General features: G+C 36.1%; 1 protein-coding gene across 1 annotated transcript; it reads right to left on the bottom strand.

Moving 5' to 3' along the window:
* Nucleotides 1–13783, bottom strand: LOC310632756 (amine sulfotransferase-like; the record flags this gene model as incomplete). The annotated part of the gene is made up of 7 exons (XM_083350176.1): nt 1–203; nt 2062–2242; nt 4376–4470; nt 4833–4959; nt 8161–8369; nt 10933–11019; nt 13753–13783. 7 exons carry the CDS (start codon nt 13781–13783, stop codon nt 1–3), a joined length of 933 nt encoding a protein of 310 aa, XP_083206302.1.
* Nucleotides 13784–13930: the final 147 nt, after the last annotated feature.

Genomic DNA, 13930 nt, shown 5'->3' with positions numbered 1-13930 from the left:
CTACACATGATTTAGTTCTGTTGTATATTTCTGCTCTGCTTCCTCCTGGAGAGGTTCTTGCAGCTTCCCATTCTGAGTAGGCTGTTTTTCTTTTATATCCCAGATGAATTTGAGAGGTATATCCTTCATATGTGCCTCAAAAATATTGTCAAACCTTTCATTCTGAGACACTGTCATAATATTCTTCCAGTCACCAACAATTCCTGATGGGAAAAAAAAACCAGATTGAAACTCTAATTATTGATCCTAGCCTGCCGTGTGCTCTCCTGAAAGGAGCGCCAGCGTTGATGGTCCTGTATGATGGTCCTATCACTGCCTGTGCTAGTCATCTCTTTGGCTCTGCATATCTGACATAATTTCTGGCACCACTGTTCTGTCTTCCCACAAGATCCAGCTGATACCTTTATCACCTCATACCACATTCATTCATCAGGCAGTAAGTAAAAGAGCAGATTTTGGAATCAGCAATATTTACAACTGAGGTTTTTATAGTAATACGTTACCTTGGAGAGTTTTTCAGCAGAAAGAGGATATATAAGCATAAATAAAAGCAAATAGTTCTTTGCTTAATAATAGAACCCTGTTCTTGCACAAGAGATTCCAAAATGGACTCTTATTACATTATTAGGTCTGGAAGTAATATTTATACTTATATAAGAGTCATGGGATTGCACAACGTAGCGTAGCCCAAACAGTTTAATGTGTGTCCATACCTCAGTTTTGGTACATGAAATGATAAGATCCAAAGCGAAAGGACTATTTCAGTTTACCTAAGTGCAAGCTGATTTTCTGAGTAATAGGGGATTTATTTTAACAAATATGGATTTCAAGATACATTTAGATCAATGGAATTAAACATTGTCCCTTTGGACCTTGTCATACAAGGTGGCCCAGTGGAAATGTCAGGATGGGGCCAGTGTCGGCAGTCTCATGTCATTACATCAGTTTAATTGTCCCATTGAGTTTAAATATCTGAGCCTATCAAGAGGTAGAAGAATGGAACACAGTTCCTTCTACAACAAGAAATGATATAGCCTAAATATAGGGGGGGGGGGAAATCTCTCCCATGAGAACTAAATGATTTTGCTGTCAGTCTCCAGCTAAAGATGCATAAAGGTGAAATTTAAACAAGCCCAGTCAACCTCAGGGTAAAATAAAGCATACGTATAGGAGGAAACACTTACAAAGAATTAAGAGATGAAATCAGTATTCAAAAACTTTGATTAATAGTTGACCAGCAGCAGAGAGACTGAATGGTGAATCAGCACAGAGAGCATCATCTCTGACTCTCTCTCTGTCTCTGTCTCTCTCTCTCTCTCTCTCTCTCTGCCTCCTCTAACTCAACAGTTCCTTCCAACCTATTAGTCTGGTTCACTTCTTCAAAGCTAAATCTCAGGATGTGGAGGATAAAGGTAAAACGCACATTGGAAAGAACTACACTATCCACTGCCTAAGCCAGAATGGCCCTGCAAGGCTCAGAGATCTGAAGCTGTGGGAGCTGAGTTGATCCCATCCCCAAGGAATAATGTGAGTGCACAACAGACAGAATGGGATAGAACAGGGGTCTTCAGACTTGGCCCTTTTGTAACTTGTGGACTTCAACTTCCAGAATTTCTTAGCCAGGCATGCTGGCTAAGGAATTCTGGGAGTTGAAGTCCACAAGTCATAAAAGGGCCAAGTTTGAAGACCCCTGGGATAGAACATTTGCCTCTTCCCACAACAAACTAACATAGATCTTGCCTGCTTAGGAAGTGGAAAGTTAGTTAAACAGTGGAATAGCTAAGGATGACCTACAGCTCCCTCAGGTTCTGTATATGCTGGGGACAAGAAGAGGTCTTGTCCCCGATTTCATGAGGACACAAAAGAAAAGAGGTTTTGAAGTGTTTTCGTCCCATGGTTAGATGCAGGTGAGGCTAAAGCAGGGGTCTTCAAACTTGGCCCTTTTATGACTTGTGGACTTCAACTCCCAGAATTCCTCAGCCAGGCATGCTGAGGAAGTCATAAAAGGACCAAGTTTGAAGAACCCTGGACTAAAGTCTGATTTTGTTCTGCCAGTATTACCTTTGCGTAAATGCTGCATGTTCTTTAATCCAAAAAGTTGTTCATAGTTTTTAACACAGTTTACCCTAGGATCAGCTTTCATGTTCTTGAAGGTAGTCATCTCCACAACTTTATCCACTTCTTGGCTGCTCAACTCTTTTCCAATAAATTTGCATATTTGAAGTACTGTACCTTTAAGATCCTGGAAAAATAATTATTTACTTTTGGAATACTTGTATAGGAGTCATGTATCCTCTTAATTTGGAGTTAGCTGCACTGAATTTTTTTTTATTAAAAAGTTTTAACATACATTTTTTTCTTTAAAAATCCCCCCTCCCCCTCCCTTCTCCCTCCCCCCCTGCACTGAATTGAATGGAATTGATTTCTGACTGAAAATGTCAAACAAAATAGCATTAAAGGTTAAAAAAGTATCATGTATTTCTTTATGCAGATAGCACACTGGTGGAAATGAACTATGTAAAGACCTTGGATAACAGATACTTCCCACTATATCTTCATCAATTTCAGGTGAAATATATATGTGTGCATGTTTATGTATGTATAAATAATTACATGAACATACAGATATATAAACACATACAAACCCACACACATGGATACGTATATAATGGGACCTTTTACTCTGCAATTTTCTCTCCATCCTAATAGATTCAGTATTATCCTAATGTGTTTTCTTGATATTTTTCTAATACATCAACAGGAATACTTACATGTTTGTCTTTTTGCCTTCAAATCAAATTAAAATGAGGTTTATTTATGTATGGCTAGCTCTGTATAGTGTTTTTTTATGTCATGTCTATTGCCTAGAAATGTTACAGTGAGTTGGGCAATATACAAATCAAGTAACTAACCAACCAACTAATCAATATATATCCAAATCTATTGTGCTTTTTCCTTTTTGAACAAGTAATGTTATGTAAAGCAGATAAAAAGAGTCAGAAGTAGTAATCCAAATTATGGTTAAATCTAGGCTATAGCAATAACTGTTTGCTATAGCTCTCCATACTCTTCTCAATCTCATTAGCTTCATTCAAATACCACCTCCTCCTCCTCCTCCTCCTCCTCCTCCTCCTCCTCCTCCTTCTTCTTCTTCTTCTTCTTCTTCTCCTTCTCCTTCTCCTCCTTCTCCTCCTCCTTCTCCTCCTCCTCCTCCTCCTCCTCCTCCTCCTCCTCCTCCTCCTCCTCCTCCTCCTCCTCCTCCTCCTCCTCCTCCTCTTCTTCTTCTTCTTCTTCTTCTTCTTCTTCTTCTTCTTCTTCTTCTTCTTCTTCTTCTTCTTCTTCTTCTTCTTCTTCTTCTTCTCCTTCTCCTTCTCCTCCTCCTCCTCCTCCTCCTCCTCCTCCTTTCACTGTTCCTTCACATATTTGTTATGCAGTTGGTCCTGATTACTATGACTAAATTGTTTAACAAATGCTTTTCTCAAACATAGATTACTTACATTTATTTGTTTACAAAATTTATATAGCCACTCATATTGCTAAGGTGACTCTGCCCAGGATACAAAATAGATAAAAATGAGAGTATAAAAATAAGAAATATAATAGACTATAATAAAAAATATCCTAAAATATCCTAAAAATTGGAAATCCCATAGTTGAAGGAAATAAAAATAATCTCTTCAACAATGGAGCCATCTGGAATCTTCTGAATATCAAAAAAGATATTGCCTAGAATATTCCATAAGGTAGGTGCCACAGGAAAAAAGGCATAGGACCCATGAAATGTAGATCTGTACTTGAAGATATCCACATCATGCGTTCTTTGTGAGATCTGTTGGGATGGGTTGAGGTCTTTGGGGAAAGGCAATCCCTCAGCCCTGTCCCATGCCATGAAGGGCTTAAAAGATTAAAACCAGCAGCTTGAATTGGACCTGGAAGCAGACTGGCAACCAATGCAGCTTGTATATCAAAGGACTAACATATGTTGTTCTAGGAACATATGTAACTGCTCACACTACTGTATTCTGTACCAGCTGAAGCTTCCATAGACTCTTCAAGGGCAGACCCATGTAGAACACACTGCAGTAATCCAATCTGGAGGTTATTAGGGCATGAGTGACAGTAAGCAGGGCATACCAGTCCTGGAAAGACTGACAAGAAAACCTGTGAAAAGGTTCAAATGAAGCCTGTTGTTCCCCTTCCAGTCCTCTGAAAAGGGCCTTCCAATCACAACTGCCACCTGTTCCTTGAGAAGGAGTTATGAGTCCAGAAGGAATTTTCAACCACAGATAAAAGTGACATCTCTATCTGTCTAGGCCTATTCCCTGAATCCCATTGACCTTGGCCAAAGAGTGAGAGGAGAAGTGAATAGTCTCACCTGAACCGCTTCTTCATAGCACAGGATGAGAATATTGAATTCATCCTGATGCGTATACCAGCCTTTCACATGATCAAAGACCAAATTTGAAACAACTGTTGGTTGAAACAGAGAATGAAAATAACTGGTCATTTATTATTTATTTACTTAAAATAAACTTTTATTTATTTATTTAAAACACACACACACATGCACACACACACACACACATATATATAGAGAGACACACACAGAGAGAGACAGAGAGATATGGTGGCTCTTGAGTGTTTCATGGCACTTTGCACAGAAACCAATGAAAAGCAATTTTGCAGGATGAGATTTAGTCTGGGGGTACATTGGAGTTTATTAGATCTGAAGTTGTATCATCTTTGCTCAATTGCTCCAAATCGGGTGCTCTTATTGTCGATAACTCCAAGGGACGCCATAGGAAACCAGTCCTTGGTCACAAACATCTTACCTTTTCCAGATAAAAAGTTTTGCATAAATGGCTCCAAATCAGAAGATTTTTCTATTCCTTTCATTGAATTGATGTAATGGAAAAAGGAAACCATAACATCCTTTGGATTTCGGTACACATAAATAACCTGCAAGATACATATTTATATGTAATCTACAATAAATGCATTTATTTTTAATCAATTGGGGACTGTTTTAAAGTACCCTGAAAATATGTTCTTCTAGAATTATCTGAATCCTTACAGTATTTCATTTTTATCCCCCCTTTCCCCTAAGAATATAAGATGATATAAAGCATATTCCACCGCCCCTCACACTTTATTCTCATTATCCTGCCATGAATTTGAGGACACTGAGATAAAGCTATTGGCTCAAAGCCATCCTGGGTTTTAAAGGGTCATCCTATGTAGTGATTTTTCATTTAAGTAAGAAATTTAAAAAAACATTAAAAAAGGCAAATCTCCAGATACAATTTCATCATCTTGTTCAGTTGAAGATCTGCACCTTATCTCACTTGCTGCAGAGAACAAGGGAAAGGGCCTTCTTGGATTTCAGGGCTATAAATGTACAGCTTGACTTAGAGCCCACATCTGAGAACAACACAAAGGAGTCTGTGAAGTGGTTTTTGAAAAGGCCTCAAAAGCTTTGATGCCTGTCATCTGCCTTTCCTTGAAGTCTGACTTTCTCAGTATCTCCTGGACCCATCGGGGGTTACTTCTTCCTTAGAATTCTCATTGGGTAGCCATAATTCCAGTCCATGAGAGCTATTGTCTTCCTTATGTTTTAATTCCTTCTTCATCCCTTATGACAGGGATAGATTTCTCTTGCATTCTATGTTCCTCGGGGACCACCTGCTGCCGGCGTCAACTTCCCTCCGCCCTATGCGTTCCCACAGAGAGGGCCTCCTCAGGGTGCCACCGGTCAGAGAATGTCAGCTGGTGGCCCCCAGGGGGAGGGCCTTCTCTGTGGGCGCCCCAGACTTATGGAATCAGTTGCCGGTTGAGCTCCGTACGGCGCCTGACCTTCACTCCCGACGCGACTTGAAGACCTACCTGTTTGAACAGGCCGGCCTGGCCTGATGGGGGATGCATTGGGGTTTTTATTGGGGATTTTTTACATTTTTCTACTGTTTTTAGTTTGGGCTCGTGTTTAATTCTCTTTTTAATTTTTGTAATTTGTATTTTTATATATGCCCTGTTCACTGCCCTGAGTCCTTCGGGAGAAGGGCGGTATACAAATATAATAAACTTAAACTTAAACTTTAGTAGGGGTACATCTGGTTGTGGAGTCTGCTCCTATATCACCTATGCCCTTTCTTCTCATTTGGTTTTTAGCAAAAGGAATGGAATTTTTTTTGCTGTAATTGTAGATTAAGCCATTTTCCCCTTTAGGTTATCATGAAATCTTACTTACAAAAATTCAAGGATTTCTCTATTTCTTATATTTCTACATATCTATTATAGAGATAGGTAAGGTTTGATCTTACTTAGGATTCATGACAAGGACTGCACTAGTTCTAAGAATAAAATTATAAAATGGCATGTCCGATGAAGATATGGGTTTCTACCGCAACTAATACATGACACATATGTTGCCTTAACAGCATGAAAATATTTTCATGAAATTTATTCTCCAAACAGTTCGGATAAGACCATCATTTCAGATAATCAAAACTTTAATGAATTAGTTGTTTGACAGAAAATTCCCAACACCAACACATTTATGCTTCACTGTAAAACTTAAAAGTTTTGTCTTTTAAGAATCTCTGTTCATTCCTGACTTTTCTTCTCAGAAAAGTAAAAAGTTAATAAAATCTCATTACAATGGCTCTTTCTTATAAAATCTGTGCTCTAATGTTTATTCCTATTTTTTCTTATATGAATATAAATATGTTGTTGTTGTTAGCTGCGAAGTCATGTCCGACCCATCACGACCCCATGGACAACCTTCCTCCAGGCTTTCCTGTCCTCTACCATCTTCTGGAGTCCATTTAAGCTCCCGCCTACTGCTTCAGTGACTCCATCCAGCCACCTCATTCTCTGTCGTCCCCTTCTTCTATTGCCCTCAATATATTCACACATAAATATCTCTGTACATCTTGTCCTCGATTACAACCATTTATTTAGTGACTGTTCAAATTTACAATGTCACTGAAACAAGTGACTTACAGCCAGTCCTCACACTTAGGATTGTCACAGAATTCCCACAGTCATATGATCAAAATATGGGTGTTTGGTGGACTTCCTCCATGTTGGTGTGCTGTGTGGCAGGCAATTTATTTTCTCCTACCAATAAACAGCTGATTTCCCCCCCCACCAAAACTGGTTATTTAGTGGCTTGCTCCCTGTTTTTGAAGGAGACACTAGGAAGGAGCCAACATGTCCTTCAGATGATCATGTACCTAAGGAGAAGAGGAGGTCTTGAAGACTGCAATTCTAGGTAAGGAGCAATTGGAAGGTCAGGTCTCTTATCATCTTTTCCCTTCAGATGTTCATTTTTTTAAGCATACCTGTGTTTTAATTGCACATTCTAAACCTTTTCTATTCTCTGATTTATATTTTAACTGACTAGTTGACTTCTGATCTATCTTATAACCCCTTGCAAGACTTTAACAACTTTTTTTCCTGTTCTGTCATTGTTTATCATTGAAGTCTAAGCCACTCTCACTTTTTCTGTAATGAAGTCAGCAGTGAAAATATATTTGCTGGCAGTGAAAGTGATCCAGCAGGACTCATATTTATATTATATTTATATATTATACTTATATATTTATACTTCATTTTTTAGCTTTTTTTTTTAAAAAAAAATACCCTCTGATCTTTAGTTCTTAATTTTTGATGGGGAAAAAATTCCCTTTTTCATCATTTTTTTTTATTTTTTGGGGAAAAAAATTATCTCAATTTTTCTCCGTGGACACTGGGGTTTGATTTATCTGGTTCTCTTGTCCTTGGAAGGAACAATGTGTTTTTACCATATCCCTAAAAGGAGATAAATAATTTGAAAAAGAATGCTCTCCAATATAGGGGTGCTTAACCACCTGGCAGGTATTTATGATGGTTGCAGCATGGGCTCAGGTGATCGCTCCTCATGACTTTCCCATCCGATTTCCATAAGCAACGTCAATGGGGGAAGTTGCATTGATCACATGATTCACTTAACTGCTACAGTGATTCATTTAAAAAACATGGCAAAAAAGATCATAAAATTGGGCACAGTGACCCTAACAACCTCCATGCTTAACAGCAACCATTCATGGTCATAAGTTGAGGACTACTGAATTTATCAAGTAACTCACTATTAAGTTAGAATAGAGAACGAGATTTGCCTACTTTTCCCCTTTTGGCTCTCAGCTCCTTGGAAGCTAGGTAATATGGCAGATGTGACATGATGACACGAGGTGATGGGAGCTGGGTGATATCCACATTGTATATGTTGTAATCTAGGAATGGAGCCTTAGTTGATAGAGAGATATTTTCTGTCCCATTCAGATGGCCTTCATACAAAATCAAGCATAAAATATTCTGGAACCAGATAGTTCCTAGAAAAGAAAATCAACTTATTTTAAACTTCAGGGGAATTACCCAGGTTTCACAATACTTATATCACCAAAGATGCATCACTAAAACAAGAAATAAGTTGAATTTCATCTCATTTAAAGGGTAGGAATCAATTAAGAACAACAGTAGAATCATTCATGTATGAACTGTGAGCAAAATAAGCTAATTATGATACTAAGCATATTCTGTGATGTCAGACTTATTTTCAACTGAATTCCAAGATTTTCTTCAGCAGCAGAACTTGACTGTTTCACATAGCTATGCATTACCTTGGAAAAACATTCTGATTTAATGATTAGAAATATTCCATTTGAAGTGCAGAAATGTCTTAAAGCAAGTAGGAACATTATTAAATTATATTGTGAATTGCATAAAGAAGTCTGTGATTCTGAATACAGTCTTGGCCACCTCCCTAAAATATTTTCTTTTTTGGGTTTCCAGTTCCTGTTTTTCAGCAAAGCAGTTGGAAAATTCAGAATGCCGAATCCTTTGGCTGAAATTTCTTTTTGTTGGGGACCCTAAGGGGCCAGAACCCACCCTGAAGAGGTGGAATGAAGCAAGGAAATCCCAGGGACTTAGGAGAGATGGTGGTTTCTCCGAACAGTCCAGGAGAAACTTCCCAGAAACCAACAGAAGAAAAGGCTGGCTAACTCCATGTCCAGCCATAGCTAAAAACAACAATGGAAGCCATAAGCTTTTAAACTAAGTGGATCTTAAACAGCATGCTTGAATTTGGGTAAGAATATTGATTTTCTCTATCCTACCTATTTTCCTGAAGAAGAAAGTCCCCCAAATAATGAGATCTCCAAAGAAGGTAAGGGGGAGGGGGACTCTCCCTTTTAGTTAGCAGCTAAATTTACCCTTTAGAGAAAGAAAAAAAGACTAGAAAGACATGAAAAATGAGCAAATGCTGACACCTGCTGATGGATGAGAATTTTTTTCTCTGAACCTCAAAGTTTTTAGAAAATGCAGCTGTGTAAACAAAGTGAGGATAACAAAGCTGAAGTAAAGAATACTTTACAAAAGGAAACATATGATAAGCGACAACAATATCAAAGGACAATGATTTTAAACTACATAGAAATCCAGAATAACTTTGAGAGCATGAATCAACTTATTTCCAATTTAATTTCACTCCAAGAAATTTCCTAGGAAAATACAGTAAAGATGACTGAACAAAATTCTGAGGACAGAGACTTAAAGAAGGAACTGTATAAAATGATTACTTTACAAAGGGAAACATGATAAGCAGCAAAAATTTCAAAGGACAATGACTTTAAACTACAAGGAAATGCAGAACAACCTTGAGAGCATGAATCAGCTTATTTTTAACCTAATTTCACTTCAAGAAATTTCTCAGGAAAATACAGTAGAGATGACTAAATATAATTTTGAGAATAGAGATTTGAAGATGGAACCATATAAAATAAAAAATTATGATTTAATCCAAATGGGAAATATTTCAACACGTGTAAGCAACTTTGAAGATAAGGAAAAGAATGAAAAAAAAATCCTTACAGGGAAACAAATGATGCAGCAAAACATATTGATTAAAAAAGGCAATGGCCAGAGAAAAAAGACTAAAATGGAAATTCAGAAAGAAGATAGAGCTTTTCAGAAAGAATACTTTAAAAAGAAACATTTGTTTGAATATGGCTAAAGAAATGGAAAAAACTTTGAAATACACTACTCTTAGAGGGATGGATTTTTTTTCTTAACTACATAATATGTTTTTTTTCCTTCTGAAAAAAAGTTGAAATGATTTAAACAAAAGCAAATGTTTTAGTTATTTAAACGTGACGATAAGAAAAGCATAAAAATGTGTTTTGAATGAGAGTTAAAGGATTAGATGATTAGAACTATTGAATGGAATGCTTAATGTTTAAACAGATTAAATACATTCTTAGTTATGGTCAAAAAGAATAAGAAATTGAGGGAATAAATAGATATTAAATTAGGAGGGATACATATTTTAAGTTGTATGTTATTTTTTGTATCTCAGTGCTCTTGTCTCTTCTTGTTTCCCTTTTCTTTCTTCTTTTTCTTCTTTTTTGTCTCTCTATTTTCTTGTCTCTTTTTACTTTTTTACTTATTGATTAAGAAATATAAAAGCATGAGAGGGTTTATATGGAAAAAGCAGGATGAAACCCACCAATGTAAATATAGTTAAGTGCTGAAAAGGTTGTCACTTGTAAGAATATCTAGAATTTGCGGGGAGAAATAAGCTGAAATAAACACGGCAACAGGATTTATGATAAGGCAACTAAAATGATAAACAGGATTATAGAAACTATATATTTAACTGTTGTTAATTAAAATAATGAAAATTGTCTTAATCTAATGTTTTGCAAAGAAAGATACTTTGAGGAAAGGGGAAATCAAATGAAATTAACATATGGAATATAGATCATAGAAATTAATTGTTAAGGACTGTCTTATAAATGTTATCCAGACAACATTCTGTTTTACAAATTACTGAATGATTTATGTTATGTTAAAAAATTCTAATAAAATATTTATACAAAAAAAATCTTTTTGACTTACCAGATTTTGGGTAAGTGATTATGAATATATCACTCTCCCTGACTTCAAAATCTTCTATTGCCTCAAGGTGCTCAAGTTTTACCTTATCTGAAGCAAAATAACACCCTTTAAAATTCAGTAGTTGTGTATTTTGCTTTGCTTCTTCCATAATAAGATGGCTGCAATAAAAGAGAAATTAGAGGGTGCTTCTTTTCTTAATGCTAGAACCTGCCACATAAGCAGAGTGTCATGATATCTGAGTTTATAAACTCTTTGTTTCAACCATTTAGAGTTAGCAGGTTATTTCAGCAAGGAAGTCCCCAAGGAAAGAGAAACTGAAGAATTGGATTTGTTTTGCACAGTTACTAAAACCATAATTCAAATGTTATAGTTAAGACTTTTAATGTTCTCCAGAGAAAAACAAAGAAGTTGGAATTCTTATAGTTGCTACATAGTCTTAGGAGATAGAGAAGCTTTGGCAATTTAATGTTGGAAAAAGTAATGAAAATATATGCTGTTATCACCACTCTTTGATGGAAAGGAAGAAAGGAATTTAAGGAGTTCTTCAGAATTTAATGAAGAATGACATTAAAGTTATATTAGCAAAGCATCTAATTTAGAAAGCCCAATCATTATTTTCTTACTGTAATGTTGATTTTTTAAAAAAATATCCTATTTATGCCGTGTGTTTCCAGAACATTTAGCTATCAGCCCTTCAGATCTAGCTTCTCTTCATTGAAGAAGTTACTGTACTAAACTTTTCTGTCCGTAATGTGTATTGTGGAGAGTGTGGATTCAATGTTGCAATACGTGCATGTGAAGATGATGGATTTTGGTGCCCACTCTAGCTACTAACTATGAAGGTAATCACAGTCTTTAAGGATAAGTTGTACCTTATGGGGATTATAGGGTAAAATTATAGAATAATTATTCTAGCAATAAGGATAGCTTTATTCTGCCTGTCTCTACCAGTATGGTACAAGAAGGAAAAAGTAACCCTAAATTTCTGTAAGAGGAATCTTGCTCCTTCTTCCTTGGTACAAATCTACATGAGTAAAAATAACAAAAATGAAAAGTTGAGTTTTTATGATGATTTTACAAACGTTCTTGCCACAGATGCTTAAGTGAATCACTGCAGTTGTTAAGTTATCACAAGGTTGTTAAGTGCATCTGGTTTCCCCATTGGCTTTGCTTGTCAGAAGGTCGCAAAGGATGATCAAGTGACCTCGGGACACTGCAACTGTCATAAATATCAATCAGTTGCCATGTGTCTGAATTTTGATCATGTGACCATAGGGGATGTGGAAAGTTCGTATGTGTGAAAAACAATCATAAGGCAGTTTTTTCAGTGACATTGGAACCTCAAGTGGTCACTAAACAAACTCTTGTCAGTTGAGGATCATCTGTTCAAGGTTTCCCTAGTCCAACTATACCAGGAATCCAGCAATTTTTGGGAAAATCATTAATCATTAACCCTGGGTAGTAAAAACAATTAATGGCATCATTTTGGCACTAATCCCAGTCACTAAAAATTTTCTTTGCCTGTAAATCATTCATTGTTTTGGTCTAAAATTTGATAGGTGTAAGGGCAACTGAGAGCAACAATGCCAAACAACATTGCATATTTGATCTCTTATTTTTCTGATGTACACCTGCTTCTTGTTTAGTGCCTGTCTCAGTTACTGACCATTCACAAATACAATGTGTGCAGTTTATGACCAAATTTCATGCATTTTAAAACAATGTACACCAGGGTGACAGTAACACATTTATTTATTTATTTATTTATTTATTTATTTATTTATTTATTTATTTATTTCCTTTCTTTATTTCTCTTCTCTCTCTCTCTCTCAGTCATGTATTCACTTAGTGACCATTATGCTTAAAGATCTGGTTGTTGAAATGTAATTCTGTCACTAAATGAGGAGTATGTGTAGAAGCAGAATCCTGTGATCAATAATTGGTTAGCTCAACTTTTTACTTAATATGCAGAAATCAAATCAGTGCAAAACCATAACACATACAGGATGTGCTATAACTGTTAACTGTAAAAATGTCAGAGCACTATTTTAAAATAAAAATAAAAATTATTACTTTCACATCTTAATCAAACTTTTTCTAATAAAATGCTATAATCTGTCCTAAGCCTAGAAACAAGCATTTAAGAATTACCTTGACGGTTCTTTCTTGCTGATTATTGAATATCTCTCTCAGAAATAAAGCACTGAACAGAGCAGAAGAAAAGTGACACTTCTGAAATTTAGAAGCAGCTTTTTATCTGTTGATTATGGAAAGATGCAAAGGCTGAACTTTTCTCTTTAAAGTTTTCCTGTTCAAGACTAATCATATTATTTTATAAAAAATATGTGTGTGTGAATAACATGCTAGTTCAATTCTTTTCACACACACACACACACACACACACACAGAGAGAGAGAGAGAGAGAGAGAGAGAGAGAGAGAGAGAGAGAGAGAGAGAGAGAGAGAGAGAGATGATTTTATAGGATTAGGAATAGGGTGGGGTCAGCGTTAGGGTTGGGGTTAGGGTTAGGATTTTTTTGGAATAATATTCTTAATATTTAGCAAACAGCATGTTATCTGAGTTCATGTATTTAAAAAAACAATGAATAATTTATCACAAATAATACATTAATTAATCACTCAATAATCTTCTTCTTACTAGTATATATTCAATGTTACATATCACATTCCTTTCTCTCTAACTCGTTTTTCTAGCCATTGATAAAAATTATCCCATGTTCTAAAATACACTGTCTTCTTTCTCTTTTCTCTTTAAAGTCAGTCTATCTATTTCTGCACACTCTAAAATTTTCTTAATTACAGCAGTTCTTCTTCAGCTGGTAAATTTTCATTTTTCCAATATTGGGCAAATACAATTCTTGCTGCAGTTAGTACATGCTAATCTCACTGGTGTTAAATGCCATCTGTAAAACATTTTATGTAAGTTTTCTTTATATGCCACTGCTTTCATTAACATAGCCCTCCCCACTTTAATAGTA

Source organism: Vipera ursinii (assembly GCF_947247035.1).
Source record: "Vipera ursinii genome assembly, chromosome: 1".
Classification (NCBI taxonomy): domain Eukaryota; kingdom Metazoa; phylum Chordata; class Lepidosauria; order Squamata; family Viperidae; genus Vipera; species Vipera ursinii.
The sequence above is the reverse complement of the archived record's forward strand: the minus strand, read 5'-3'. Positions and strand labels throughout refer to the sequence as shown.